Source organism: Aspergillus piperis (genome assembly GCF_003184755.1).
Source record: "Aspergillus piperis CBS 112811 unplaced genomic scaffold BO85scaffold_21, whole genome shotgun sequence".
NCBI lineage: Eukaryota > Fungi > Ascomycota > Eurotiomycetes > Eurotiales > Aspergillaceae > Aspergillus > Aspergillus piperis.
In genome coordinates, this window is record NW_020291611.1 from 281693 (window position 1) to 295543 (window position 13851).

A 13851-nucleotide genomic window follows, 5' to 3' on the forward strand; every position below is an offset into this window, starting at 1 on the left:
GAGATCACTTGAAAAGACTCTCCTGCGTGGTATTTCCCTTTATTCTCCCCCAGCTGATGCTGGTGGTTTGATCGCGAGCGACTCCCTTCTTATCCATCCATGGTCCCGCCCGCCGCACCTTACTCCCCTCGCAATATCACCCCCGAAACTCAAAACACAGCAAGACTTGGATAGAACTCTGAGTTGCTAAACTCCCCGCTCATGTCGACGGCATCTACTCATTCCCGAGGCGTTAACCGACGGATTAACAGCATTCAGAATGAATCCCGCCATTCGCGCAGTCTCTCAGGGTCCCGTAGGCGCCCCGTCAACTCCTCGACTGCCTACAACTATGCTCTCCGGGTAGCCTACCTCGCCCATCTCCTGCAGCCTCGCTCGCGTCGTGTACAGAATGTTCCGGTCCCTCAGAAACCCAAGAGGGCCTCCACCTCGTTTCATGACCTGATGAGCGATTTCTCCCTAGTGCGGGACTCAAAAAGCACTCGCATCCCTCATGGGTTCATCGCGGAGCTGGAGAAGAGGCTGACAGGTGTCCTGATCGGAAAAGAGAAGCGGAAGGAATATCAAGATACGCTGGTCGTGAGGACATTCGCTGCATTTCTCAATACTTTGAAGGACCAATCGTTCAAAAAGCGCATGGAGAAGGACCGGCGGGCGGAAGACCTCGTTCTCATCTTCTATTCCAATGCCACCAAGGAACTGAGCAAAGGAAAGGATCCCGAAGATGACCACTGGAAGCTTATGGTAGACAGACACGTGGCGCTTTTCGTTCGCTTGTTTGCGCTTATCCTGAAGGATCACGACTGGGCTAAGGAGCGACCTGAACTGGCAAATCGGTTGTCGGTCTTGGAAAACAAACTACTCTCCCAGGATCAAGATCTTGTGCAGACCAACGGCTCTACTACTGTGGAAGTTGTTGCTCCCATAAGTCACGATGTTAAGGACATGCCACTTGTGCAGCATGTGTCAAAGATTTTTGACGTGAACTTGAGCCAGGTTCAGGCAGACATAGATAAGAATAAAGGGACCTGGACCGGGAAGGCGGCCCTTCAAGACCTGAAAGCCTACCAGGCTCACCTAAACCTCAAGACTCGGAAAACATTGTCTCAGGAAGACTTCGAGAACGAGGATGCATATGAACTCTGGAAGAAGAATGAAGGTCCTGATCTGTCTCAGATGATGCTTGCCATTGTGCAGTCGAACCCGGAACTCGCCAAAAGCACCCCGGGGGGTGCGCTTCCACAATTCAACCCAAATGGTAGTGACCAGGATCCGGCGGGGGAACTGTCAAGGACGAACTCCGATAGGCCATCATCGTATGTCATAGATCAGTCCCTGGATCTCAGCTCTCTATCTTTAGGTGATGACGGCGGCGAGCCTTCGGATGAGTCCGATACGTATACATACATACCTCAGGATCCCCGATCTATGTACAAGTTTATATTAGCTCAGACCCTGAGCCATGACCTGAAAGACCGCGATATTGAGGCAACACAGGCGACATCCGAGGTCCCTTCAATGAAGCTATTTTCCAAACAGTCGTCGGAATTCCTTAACGAGGTCTGTCTTCGGTGGCGGATTCCGAATTTCTCCAGGATAGTTTTGTTTCTGGATGTTGTCCGGTCCAAATTTGTGGATAACGAAATTGATCTCAATACACTCGATTCGGCTTTCACTTTCGTGAAAGAATCCCCTTCTGCGGAGGGCAGGAGGCGCAGTAGCTTTATCGCTTCTGTTCTTTATGAGAGGCACAGGTGGACAATTCATGACCTTCTTCTGATGCAGCAGATACTTTCCTCTCTTCACGAAGCTCTTCTGCGTGAATTGTATGATGTGATGATGGATTGCTATGAAGGAAAACCTCGGCCCATCGGACCGGTGATGTACGTACTGGAGAACCATATTGAAATGGATCCCAACTACACCGAAGATTTGGAGGACATCGAGCGTTTCCGCTCATACGTGCAGGATGGGCTCGCACAGAAAGCAACCGAGAAGTATCAAGAGCTTCTGGGGCAGCTGATCCCAGTCCAGCCGGAATCCTGGGAGCTCGACCATGTTATCCAGCTCTGCGATGCCATCACTAAACTTGCGCAGAAGATCAAAAAGCGTTACCGGAAGAATCCAGAGATTATGGGGTAAGCACACCTCCAAACCAGGCACGCATAATTCTGCTTGCTCACTGAATCCTAGGGTCAACCCGTATCTGATATTGCTTTCTAACGTCCTTCCGATATTCTCCGAGGATGCCCACGAGATGGTGGTCAGAATCATCGAAATGGAGAAAGTGAGAGGTGAGGAAACCAACATTGAAGATGGTTTCGATCTGTATAAGCAGCTAGCGGACGTGCGTCGTCTTTTCACGGAGGCCCTTCCTGAGTAAGTTCTCTCTACCAGTACCATTCTGCATCGCATCGATGCTAACTGCGTGTGCAGTGTCCCCTTTCCGTTCCACATTGAAGGCCTAATGGAGGAGTTCGTCTGGCGCTGGATTCGCTTAACCGATAAGAAGGTTGCAGACTGGGTCGAACAGGCAGTCAGACAAGACGCTTTTGCCGTTCGAGACGACGGAACGATGGAAGTGGTTCCGGAGGAGAATCGTCACAGTGTGTCTGTGATTGACATCTTCCGCTCCTTTAACCAGGTCGTAGAGCAGATGATCTCCCTTGAGTGGGACGATGATTTCCAGTACGCCAAGTTCATGACGGCCCTGTCCAGGTCTATTGGGAGCGGAGTGGCAAAATATTGTGAATCCTTGGAGCAGATGTTCGCTAAGGAGATGGATCGGCTTTCGCCCGATCAGGAGGCGGCTATGAACCAAACCGCTCAAGAAAGGATAATGCAGTTGGCCAAGGAAGCATGGACGAGCAAAGAAAAGATCGAACCCTTTCAGTTCTTTCCCGAGGTACGTTCGTTCATTGAGGCGTGATGTCTACCTGGCTAATGAGGAATTTCAGTCTCTGGTCAAGCTGAATAACGTCGAATATGCCCTGTCGCAGCTTGACAAGCTGGAAAACGAGGTCAATGTGGATGGCTGTGCAGAGGTTATCGCAAGACATGCTCAGCCTCAACTCCAGAAGATTCGCAAGTCTACCACATATGTTTTCACCGTTAAGGTGGTCGAAGCGGAAGATTTGAAGGCGTGCGACATGAACGGAGGAAGTGATCCCTACGTCGTGCTGGCCGACGAGTATCAGAAACGTATAGCCAAGACCCGCATCATCTATAACAATCTCAATCCACGATGGGATGATGCTGTTGACATCACCACGCAAGGCCCGGTCAACATCATCGCCACCATTTGGGATTGGGATGCAGTCGGAGACCATGACTATGTGGGTCGGACTTCTATCAAGCTCGATCCGGTCCACTTCAGCGACTTCCTACCAAGGGAGTATTGGCTTGACTTGGATACGCAAGGCCGGCTGCTACTTCGCGTGAGCATGGAGGGAGAACGCGACGATATCCAGTTCTACTTTGGCAAAGCATTCCGGACGTTGAAGCGGACGGAGAGGGACATGACTCGCAAGATCACAGAAAAGGTAAGATAGCAGAGCCACCGGAGTACCTTTAAAGCTGTTGCTAACGTCGAATCTGCAGCTTTCCGCATACATTAGTCACTGTCTATCGCGTCGGACGCTGAAATCATTGCTGTCGCGCGGACTCAGTATTTCAAGCGTATCTAACTTCCTGAACCGCAATCGAGCGCAATCCACCACTGCCACCCCGTCGAACGCAGACGTGGAAAATGCGCTGACTCCCCTCTTTGACTACTTCAATGATAACTTTGCTATTATGAACAAGACTCTCACGTCGGAAGCCATGAAGATGGTCATGGCACGTTTATGGAAAGAAGTGCTGGCTACAATCGAGAGTTTGCTTGTTCCTCCATTGTCCGACAAGCCCTCTCACCAGAAGCCCCTCACGATGCAAGAGGTGGATGTTGTCTCACGCTGGCTCGTGCTTCTTCTTAACTTCTTCCACGCCATTGACGAAGAAACGGGTGAAGCCAACGGCGTTTCCATCGATATCTTGAAATCACCCAAATACCACGAGATCCAGACCTTGAACTTCTTCTATTTCGAGCCTACTGAACAACTGATCCGCACCTCTGAGCGGATGGCCTCTGCGACGATCTCTCGTCAGCAGGCCAACAAGAACCGGACCTCGGCGCCACCACATCTGGGTGCCGCAGGGTCTAGCAGCATGTTGGGCGTCCCCAGCGCACGTCGTGCCAAGAGTATCATGCTCTCGCGCAACCTTGGCACGATGAAGAAGATGAAGGAGGAGAAATGGCGCGAGGCGCAAGCCGAGCCGAATGACGATATGATCCTGCGAATCTTGCGGATGCGTCCCGAAGCTGCGGGCTATCTACGTGATCGCAGCAGGCAAAAGGAGCGACTGGCAGCTGCCGCAGCTGCAGATGCCATTGTGAAGCAGAGTCTAATGGCAGGGGCTGGGGGAAGGATGACGGGGACGCTGGGGCGGCGATGAAGGTAGTACGACCAACATTCGCGGCGTTCTTCTATGTACTTGTTGACATTTTTTTTCCACCTTTGCGATTCAGCATGACGCGGCATTGTTTGGCCTTGTTTTCTCTTGCTTCTCTTTTTCTTTACTCTTTGATATGGACGTGATGATTCCCAAATCTAGTTTGTTTGCACTTTAGGGAGCGTTGAGCCTACGGGTTGATCGTTGATTGGGAAGTTGCGTGGTCTTACAATAGCATAATCGTTTAATTCAGCAGCCATGACCGATTCATGACATCGTAGGCCAGAATTGGAATAGAAAGAGATCTTATCGACAATTCGTCCATGGTAAGCAAGGAGATGATCCCGGGTCCGGCAAGACATCCGAAGTAAAGTAGCCATCCATTCAATCACCCATACATACATACGTTCTTAAATATTATGAATTCAATCTCATTCATATACACTCACTCAGCTATATAAAAAAGGAACCCGCTCTAAGCAAGAGCAATGCACTCAATCTCAACAGGCACACCCTTAGGCAGCTGCTTAACAGCAAAGCAAGAGCGAGCCGGCTTGTGAGCAAAGAACTTGCCGTATTCCTGGTTCATCTCATCGAAGTCGGCCATATCAGCGAGGAGGACCTATATTCCGATACATCCCAAAACATTAGCCCAGCCCAGCCCAGTTACTCCTCACCCACGATCCCCATCCACTCCCTCCATTCGTTCCACTATAGAGAATACGGAGGTACGAAGAAAGAAAAGAAAGAAAGAAAGGGTATATAATACGCACCGTAACCTTGAAGATCTTCTCCACGCTAGAGCCAGCCGCCTCGACAACGGCCTTGATGTTCTCGCAGCAGAGACGGGTCTTCTCGGTGACGGACCCCTCAATCAGGACGCCGTCCTTGGTGAGAGGGATTTGACCGGAGAGGAAGATCTGGCCGTTGACCTTGATGGCTTGGGACTTTTGATTAAGGTTAGTGTTTGGTTTATTGTTATTGCTGTTTGTGGTGGTATTGGTGGTTGGTGGGGGAGGAGGGTAAGGTATGGCGGCGGCGGGGTTTGGATTTCTCTTACGTAGGGGCCGACGGCTATAGTTGGGTTCGATTGCTGTTAGCTTGAATAACTCTTGAGGATGGTCATTGGGGGGGGAGGGGGTTATTTCTTGGGGAGTGTTCTTTTTGGAATGAGAGCACCAGAGAGGTATGGAAGGGGAAGTGAATGCCACACTGCGTCTTGAGGCAATGGCATGTAGTTGGGGGAGAGAGGGGGAAGCACTTACGCTGGGCGGCGCCAGCAGTGTGGACGATGTCAAGACCGGTGGACATGGTGACGAATTGGTATGGGATGCGAGATGGGAGACGAGGGATGGGGAGAGAAGAGTGAAGAGGGGAGGAGATGAGACGAGAGGAAGTACTGAGACGGGAGAAAAGAACTCGAGAGGTAGCGGAGAACATGAGGGGAAGAGATGGGAAATGGAGAGATGCTAATTGAAGGTTCCCAGATGTTTCCGCGGAAAAGTCACCAAACCAGGCCCGCCCCGCCCGACATCGGTGGAGCTATCTATGGCCGGTGAACTCTCGGATTCATCTACGTATATATATTTATCTATCTACGTATTCAGGTGGAGCTGTACAATGAAATATTATTATCAGGCTAGTATTGACTTTAGGAGTATGAACAGAATGGCAGCGCGGTAATCATAGTCCAAGGATGAAGGGTATGGTTGGTCATGAGCAGGCGGGAGTCATAGCATCGTGATACAGTATACAAGCAACAGGTGGGGATATCAATGCAAATGTGTATGCCAGAAACAATCAAATCATGTCATCCAGTCAGCCAACTTCTAGGCTAGTCCCTTCGCCCCCAGGTTGGTCAACTGCTGCATGAACGCAGCTGTCTGCTCTGCGGAAAACCCAAAGAAGACAGGCCCGTTGAACACAATGTTGGCTGCTGGTTTATTCGACGGACTGGGGGAATCACCAGGTAGTTCGCCATTCTTCTTCTCGGCAGGTTCGTCTGCCTTATCCACTTTAACAGGCGTGGGAATGGTTTCCATCTTGGCTGATGGTTTGTCACCGGAGGGCGCACCATGTCCGAAGGGACACCGGCCCTTCGTGGGCGCGTTAGCGGGAGGAGCCGGAGCCGTGTTACCAGGCGGCGGCATCGAGGACAGGCCTGCAGGCGCGGCATTGGGAAGCTTGCTGGTTACGGCATCAATTGAGGTTGCAACCGGTGCAGGCGGAGGGGATTGAGGGGGTGATGCGGTTGGAGGTAGAGGCGACACCGGAACAGGGATCCCCCAGGGCCGGCTTGGGGATTCGCCGACACGGACTTCACGCAAGGGACGGTCGAAATGGCCCTTTCTCTCTTCATCCTCTTGTTCGGCCGCCGCCTCTTCCTCCTGCTCTTCTTTGATGGGAGGATGCATGTCCGACTTCATATCAACTTCCTGTGCCCATTTCTCCACCCTTTCCGCGGACGAGCTAGAGGGTGCCGTGCCATTTTGACTCGGCTCGGGTAGGAATGCTTTATGTTTGGCAGACAAGCCTTGGATCATATTGATAAGGCTACCGTACTTTGCATCCAGCTGCCGCATGGTCTGCCCGTCCCGCTGGTACCGTTGAACACAGATAGCATGGCTTCTAGGGATCTCATGCTTGTGCCTCTCAACATAGTCGGCAATCTCCTCCGGACTATGTTGGTCTAGATACCTTATGGGACAGCGAGAAACCGGGCAGCGAGTGGCCGAGGACCGCGTCGAAGGAGCCCGACTCGAGCGTCTATCACTCTGCTCGGCCTTGATGGGGTCTAGATCGGCATGTCCGCACGCATCCCCGTTCTGGTCCTTTAATGGACTGTGCGTCCCATTGGACACCCCATTTTCAGAGGTCTTATTGTTATGCTTCGCAAAAGGACAACGCAAACTTCCCTGCGTGCCCTTGGTAGTGAAGTCTTTTTCTAGGGGAGCAGGCACTCCGGCTCTCGTCGCCACAAGACAGGAGTCGAACTCCGAGAGCTGCCTGGACTCATGTGGTGGTATGATAGATTGGTAACATGTCAGCCCTTCCGTTATAGCGGTCAGGGCAAGATCTCCTACGTTTCCAGACTCGGCCAGCGCCTTTACTACGTCCGGAGGTTTTATGTTTGGTTTGGGATTGTGATCGTATTCGGCATAACGACCGAGCATCTTATCCGCGACGACTTTCGTATGACCGTCGACTCCACCGGGGAGCTTTCCTGCAAGTTTCAGATACTGATAGCACGTTAGCATATGCATTCAAATATAGATATGCGTAAAACAGTGCAAATGTGTCAGGTCTCATCAGATAATACATGACTTATCCGTCACCGCCGCAGATGCGACTCCTGATCTAGAGCTAATCGATTTTTCTCGTCCTTTGAGACAGCAAGGTAGGTGGGGAGGGGGTGAAAACTGGATGGATGGGATATTTACCTCGTCGGAGGCATATTTCAGCCTTTGCTGCAAACTCTTCTCCCTGCAGCTGAGTTGTTGGGTGGTGAGCAACAGAGCTTCGAAAGCTCTGGCCAGGGTTTCCAGCCGCTGGTCTTGCTGCATTTCTGCAGCGATGGGTGCAGGAGACATCATGAGTCAAAGTTAGGTGTTACAGTGTGACAGATATCTGTACATCAGATGAACTGGCAGGGCACTTCTGCACTGAGCAGAAGTGCGCAATGAGAACATCAAAGGGCGAGTGAGCCAGAGGAGCAAAATAGCCTCAAGCCGAAATAAATAGGCGGAAAGCTAAGCGAGTTGGCCCGTGCTTTGCCACGTGATGTGTGCTGTTTTGGGGATCACCCAGAGATACCTCCGTTATCTGTACGCCGTGGTGGCGGTTGATGCTGCAATGGATTTGAGTGACTTGTCTGTGAGGATGTCGAGGGGCGAGGCTGTAGTTGATAGCTGCGAGTAAGTTAGAATAACATAAGGTTGGGCAGATCAAGTACGGAAGAAACAGTGTGCTGGTGGTGTGACATCAGGCATGCATTTGGCGGGTCTCGCTCGCGGGCTGGCCTATTGCCGCTATACTACTTACTGGGTTACTACGATATATATCGTCATCCAAGAAGACATTCATATCCCATGGTTGTGGCCTAGTAGGAGTACCATGTGCGTCGTTTTTGATTCAGTGTATTCATAAGAGCTAGGAGCCCCGGTTCGACGAATTTGGAGTAGCGAAAGAGAGCTGCTTGGTATCGAAATTGAATTCGTTGGCAGGGAGTGAGTGAGATTGATGCGAGGATGCTTCATATCGTTTTCCAAAGAATATAGAGCCATACTGTGCGGCGGCATCCAACGAGCATAGCCCGGCTAGCTCAATCGGTAGAGCGTGAGACTCTTAATCTCAAGGCTGCGGGTTCGAGCCCCGCGTTGGGCTTTCCTTTTTTGGTCTTTTTTATCTTTCATACCCACTCCTTCTTTCTTCCTCTCCACATCTTGATGCTCCTGTATCAGCCATCAACCAACACTGGCAGGTTCCACACACCCATCACTGCCTTGACAGGTTCGAGATTATGCATGACTATTGGCCATATGTCTCTCACTACCCCCCCCTACAGTACAGTACTACTTTGGACCTTGGCCTGAAGCGCCCAGTGCACACATCGGTGATGCGGTGGGATGTCCTCATCGGGAATTCCGCACACCCTCGTCCCTACAGCTCTTCATGTTATCCAACATGCAGCATGTACTCCGCTGCGCTCTGGCGCAACGCACACGAGGATGCGCGAAACGCGACGATCTCGCCGTAGGGTGCAATTCTGGACCGCCTGTTGCGGCCCGGACTGGTCAGGAAACCCCGACCACAAGACGGCCAGCTATCCGTGCGTACATGGCGTGTCTGCGCCATGCATTAGTAGCATGCATAATGCTGCCGCACCTTTGGCTGCAGAGTACCTACCCGCCGTCCACCTACGTAAATGGCTGCCTCTCACGTAGCTCCCGGGAAGGAGGGCGTAAAATAGGTGTACCATCCGGGGTCCCGGTACATTTTCCTGGATCACAACAGTACGACTACTGTATTATTGCCATACCACAGAAGCCTTCTAGAAGTTCTAGAGGACACATGTAGAGGAACGATGCTTTTGCGCCGCGGGGTGGGAAAAGAGACAGACCATGGGGCACGAGGCCATCCAGGACCAATATCGACGCAGCGATTGCACAGCACACATGCACCAGAAGTTCCGGACTTCCTCGGATATGCGATTGGGATAAGCCTGGTGGAGTCCAATTGATGGTACCTGGATTGGCAAAGGAACGTGCGCGTTGGGTCGTATCGGTCGTCGAGACGGGTCGGGGTGCCGTGTGAGCGCATAATTAGCTTCAATTTGACCTTATAATTTGTTTAACGGTTGAGACAAATCGCCGAGCTATCTTAGTTGCCTATGGTGGATACAATAGCTTGCATATACTCCGAACATGAAGTAGGTATGGTGAAGCCTCTACCCACGCCTTCCAAGTTAACGCGACGAAATATCAGGGACAGGTCCGGCCGTCAATTGCATCTCCTCCGCGGAACGGGCCAGTGACAGCAACCTTGTGGCCTACCAAGAGACACTGATTTATACGGCAGCCACGGAATCTAGTTGCAATGAGATCAGAGGCAGCTCATCGGCATGGAACTAATTCGAATCTGTTGGGCGAAGCATTAAAGCTTGTGCTGAGATGCCGTTATAACCGCTGCACTTCGGAAAATGGAACCTCAACAGATATTGGTCTAGGTAACTCCCAAACCCTGGGCCATAGGGCGCTGTGAGCTAATGAAGACTAGTATGCCACCAGGGTGATACGCCGGAAACGCCGCAACATTCAGCCAGCCTGCAAGCAACGGGCTCTCGAACTCGAGCTTCTTTAGCATCCCTCGCCTACCGAACAGGGAACCTGTACACCGAGCTAGGACAATGTTGAATGGGACCTCAGCGTGCGTAGGCAGACGCGGCTGGCATGGAGAACCTATTCCAACAATAAAGAGCGATTCCGTAGCAGGCTGATTGTCAGCCACCAGGGCTTCGTCACTAAGACAAGGCCGGGGTTATTGGAATAAGCCAAAACAACTCAAAAATCTGGCCAAAGACGGCACCCAATGATTAAGCCATGTACCCCGAAGAGAATGCTCGTGCAGGCAGCGTGCCATGAGCGCGAGTGTAGGGGAAAGATAAGTGAAATCTAGAACAATGAAGGGAAACGAAGAAGGGAATTGCGCCGACTCAGATTTGTGGCATACTTGTCACATAAGGTGATGCAGAGGAGAAGTTGATAGGTAGCGGGCCCGACTGAAACATGCTCAAAGGGAGGCCGATGAGAGGACTAGACTAGATAAGTATGAAGGTAGCCTATCCCAAAACAACACCGATAATTGCAAGACCATTGGCGAGATGGTGATGCTGCAGGTCCAAGTTGTCACCGGCGGCGCTCCTAATTAACCGGCGATCCGGTAATTTACGAGTCTTGAGGGGGAAGGGGATGGCGGGCCAGCCCATCCCAAGTTCGATAGTTGGAGACCATCCTGGATAATCCTCTAGCGCGTCCGTCGAGCCAGCAAATGGCCGGGCTTATCGTCTAGCGTGAGCGACCACAGCGGTGTGGCCAACCGGTTCTTGATCGCTCCCGAGCTCCATTTGGATGGCCCAGTATTTTCACGTGTGGCCTGGACGGGGTCTAGAAGCCGGTGCTTCGATCGATGGTGATTGTGGCTGTGAATGCTGAAGGCCTCTCAGACCAGAGAAAACCTGGGCTGCCACTGTCACACCACGGGTGAGGACGTAATGAAGCGCATTATTTATAGAATGGGATTGCGAACCGCGGGGACGATCAGGCGGTGGTGAATAATGTAGTGTTGCCCGTGCCGGGGAAAAGCAGAAATGCTATCCGCTCGGCTTAAGGATGGAGTCAGTCCAGCACAGCATGACGATCCCCGGCGGTGATTAACTCCACCGATAGACAGTGGTCAGTACAGAACAGTCAGGCCCTGTCCAGTGTATTGTTTCAGGAACCTCGTAGGTGCCTTACTACTACCCACTTGGGTAGGGAAAAGAGGTACAACTGGCAGTAACCAGACATTTACACCGTAAGTCGCTGCAGCAGATAAAAAATGGTAGGGTAACAAGGTAATGAATTAGTAGCATGTTGTATTGAGTAGATAGTATCAGGTCGAGGTCCCAGCGCAGTTGACTCGACCTGTCCACTGGCAGACAACTCTGGCAAAGGCCCGATAGAGAGCGGGTGAACCAGTGAGAGTAATGAATAGCGCGAGGGGTGCATAACCTGGAATCAGTGACTTGCATCATGGCGCCATTGGCGTAGTACGACTTTGGACTGGCTTTAGACGGTTATACGCGATATAGTTCAGCCCGGAGGAGGGGGTGTCCCTCCCTCCACGGATAAGATTGGACTGTTCTCTGAAACAAGAGGCGGACGATGCTTTGGATATGAATGGATGACAGTGCCAACGGATCACCTCACTGACTCACGTTCTGACACCCTCCCAGATGGGCTGATTATAACCAGTTGAGTCTGGATGCTGGCAAAGAAAGGAAAAGAAAAGGTTCTCGACTTCATTGATGGAGGAGGAGGGGCAAGTCTGTTCCGCCGCTTACCATACATACCACCATGCAAGTTTGTTTCCATACAGTACCCGAACTTACAGGTGTGTTGTCTGTCCAGTTATACTGGCTCTAAAATGCCTTGTAAGTAATTTGTGCGACAATAAATCTCTTGAAGATTGGAGTAGAGTTTTGAGTACCTTTTGATCTCTGTCTAAGCTTTATAATTATTCTAATTATTATGCGCGGGATAAGGCATCTTCAAGGTGACGCCTTCCAGCAATGGTGTACAGTAATAAGTAAACAAGGGAAACTTACAGGAATATGACCATACCACAGAGATAGATAACTGTAATGTCAATACCACCAGATCTTCACCATAATTTTCTTATTTCCTGTTTGGAACATTTTTCCCTCACATTTCCCCTCCTTCGTCTTTTTCGTTTCTTTTTCTTTTTTGGCTTATCACGCCGATTTCAACTATTTTTACCTTTTTCGATCTTCCTCACCCCTCACCTCCTGGTCTGCTTTTGCTCCCCTCCTTCTACCTCCCCCCCCTATTTTTTAGTCTCTCTTATTTCTTTCTCTTCCTTCCTCTCCTTCTCTTTCACCATGTCTCAACCAACTTCTACTCCCCCCGTGCAACCTCCTCATGCCACCACCGCCGCCCAAGTCGCCGGACAGTCCTCCTCCTCTTCCGCCCGCACCGCCGAACTCGCCAGTCTTAAAGTAAAGCTGCGCGAGGCCCTGCGCCAGTTCCCCGACTTCCCGTCCCCGGGCATCTTGTTCGAAGATATCCTCCCGATCTTCGCTGATCCCGTTCTGCACGAATCCCTGCTCCGCTGCCTCGAGCTCCACATTCTCGAGAGCAACGGCGGCCAGAAGCCCGATGTCATCGTTGGTCTGGAGGCCCGTGGCTTCCTGATGGGACCTAGTCTGGCCCTGCGCATGGGTGCTGGCTTTGTCCCCGTTCGCAAGCAGGGCAAGCTCCCTGGTCCTTGCGACACCCAGGGCTACGAGAAGGAGTACGGCACGGACTTCTTCCAGATGCAGTCCGATGCGATCAAGCCTGGTCAGAAGGTGATCGTGGTGGACGACATCATTGCTACTGGTATGCTTACTATTTTCCCTTCTCTCTTACTTCCACATATTATGTGCGAGTATAGTTGCTGATCAACTGAACTAGGTGGTTCGGCGTATGCGGCCGGTGAACTCATCAACCGCAAGGGTGGTGAGCTGATGGGCTTCGTTTTCCTCCTCGAGCTCGAGTTCCTTCACGGACGGGACAAGCTGCCTGCCCCCGTCTACACTCTTCTTACTGGCCAGGAGACCAAGGCTTAAATGACCCTATGACATGCATTCGAAAAACATTCTTACCTGTTCGGAGGACTGCACGCACAAAAAGAGAAAAAACACATACACGCTCGCTCGCTACCACTCCTGGGAAGTGGTCGAACATGCCGCAGACACTGCGGCAGCAACCCCACGGGGTTTCGCCAGAGATCGCTACGGAATCGATCGCATCGACTGGATGGTCGACATGGGACATGATAGAACAAGCAATTGAACTCCCACCCGCCGGGAACGGCACCGAAACGAACCTGACGTGTTCTCTCCACCAGGGCTATAAAAGTTAAAATACTTGATGTTTACTTTTTTCTTACACGAGTCGATGTCAACCAGGCGTGGCATGGAACTTCATCAACATTTTTGCATAGACTATGAAATAGCAATGACACCATGAAATGTAATAATACGCTATGCTTATATTATAGAAGGATCTAGCAAGACATCTATGTCTATTCTATACCAAC

At 51.3% G+C, this 13851-nt stretch overlaps 4 protein-coding genes and 1 non-coding gene across 5 annotated transcripts; 3 read left to right on the top strand and 2 right to left on the bottom strand.

The window, feature by feature from the left end:
- Window positions 1–107: 107 nt before the first annotated feature.
- On the top strand, window positions 108–4572 carry BO85DRAFT_146004 (C2 domain protein). Its single transcript, XM_025654107.1, has 5 exons — window positions 108–2138; window positions 2194–2379; window positions 2437–2905; window positions 2958–3542; window positions 3601–4572. Exons 1-5 carry the CDS (start codon window positions 202–204, stop codon window positions 4492–4494), a joined length of 4071 nt encoding a protein of 1356 aa, XP_025511819.1. The 5' UTR covers window positions 108–201; the 3' UTR covers window positions 4495–4572.
- A 394-nt stretch (window positions 4573–4966) lies between these two features.
- Window positions 4967–5866, bottom strand: BO85DRAFT_523202 (YjgF-like protein; the record flags this gene model as incomplete). Its single annotated transcript, XM_025665325.1, has 4 exons — window positions 5757–5866; window positions 5552–5565; window positions 5265–5438; window positions 4967–5113 (listed from the first exon to the last, which is right to left on the bottom strand). The coding sequence occupies exons 1-4, from the start codon at window positions 5800–5802 to the stop codon at window positions 4967–4969; spliced, it is 381 nt and encodes a 126-aa protein (XP_025511820.1). The 5' UTR covers window positions 5803–5866.
- A 232-nt stretch (window positions 5867–6098) lies between these two features.
- On the bottom strand, window positions 6099–8184 carry BO85DRAFT_452741 (uncharacterized protein; the record flags this gene model as incomplete). Its single annotated transcript, XM_025660899.1, has 2 exons — window positions 7942–8184; window positions 6099–7740 (listed from the first exon to the last, which is right to left on the bottom strand). Coding segments are annotated over exons 1-2 (1528 nt in total), but the record flags the coding sequence as incomplete, so codon positions are not given.
- A 617-nt stretch (window positions 8185–8801) lies between these two features.
- On the top strand, window positions 8802–8874 carry BO85DRAFT_t234. Its single transcript has one exon. It is a non-coding gene; the product is annotated as a tRNA-Lys (tRNA).
- Window positions 8875–12540: 3666 nt separating this feature from the next.
- On the top strand, window positions 12541–13845 carry BO85DRAFT_452742 (adenine phosphoribosyltransferase APT1). Its single transcript, XM_025660900.1, has 2 exons — window positions 12541–13148; window positions 13224–13845. The coding sequence occupies exons 1-2, from the start codon at window positions 12650–12652 to the stop codon at window positions 13376–13378; spliced, it is 654 nt and encodes a 217-aa protein (XP_025511822.1). The 5' UTR covers window positions 12541–12649; the 3' UTR covers window positions 13379–13845.
- Window positions 13846–13851: the final 6 nt, after the last annotated feature.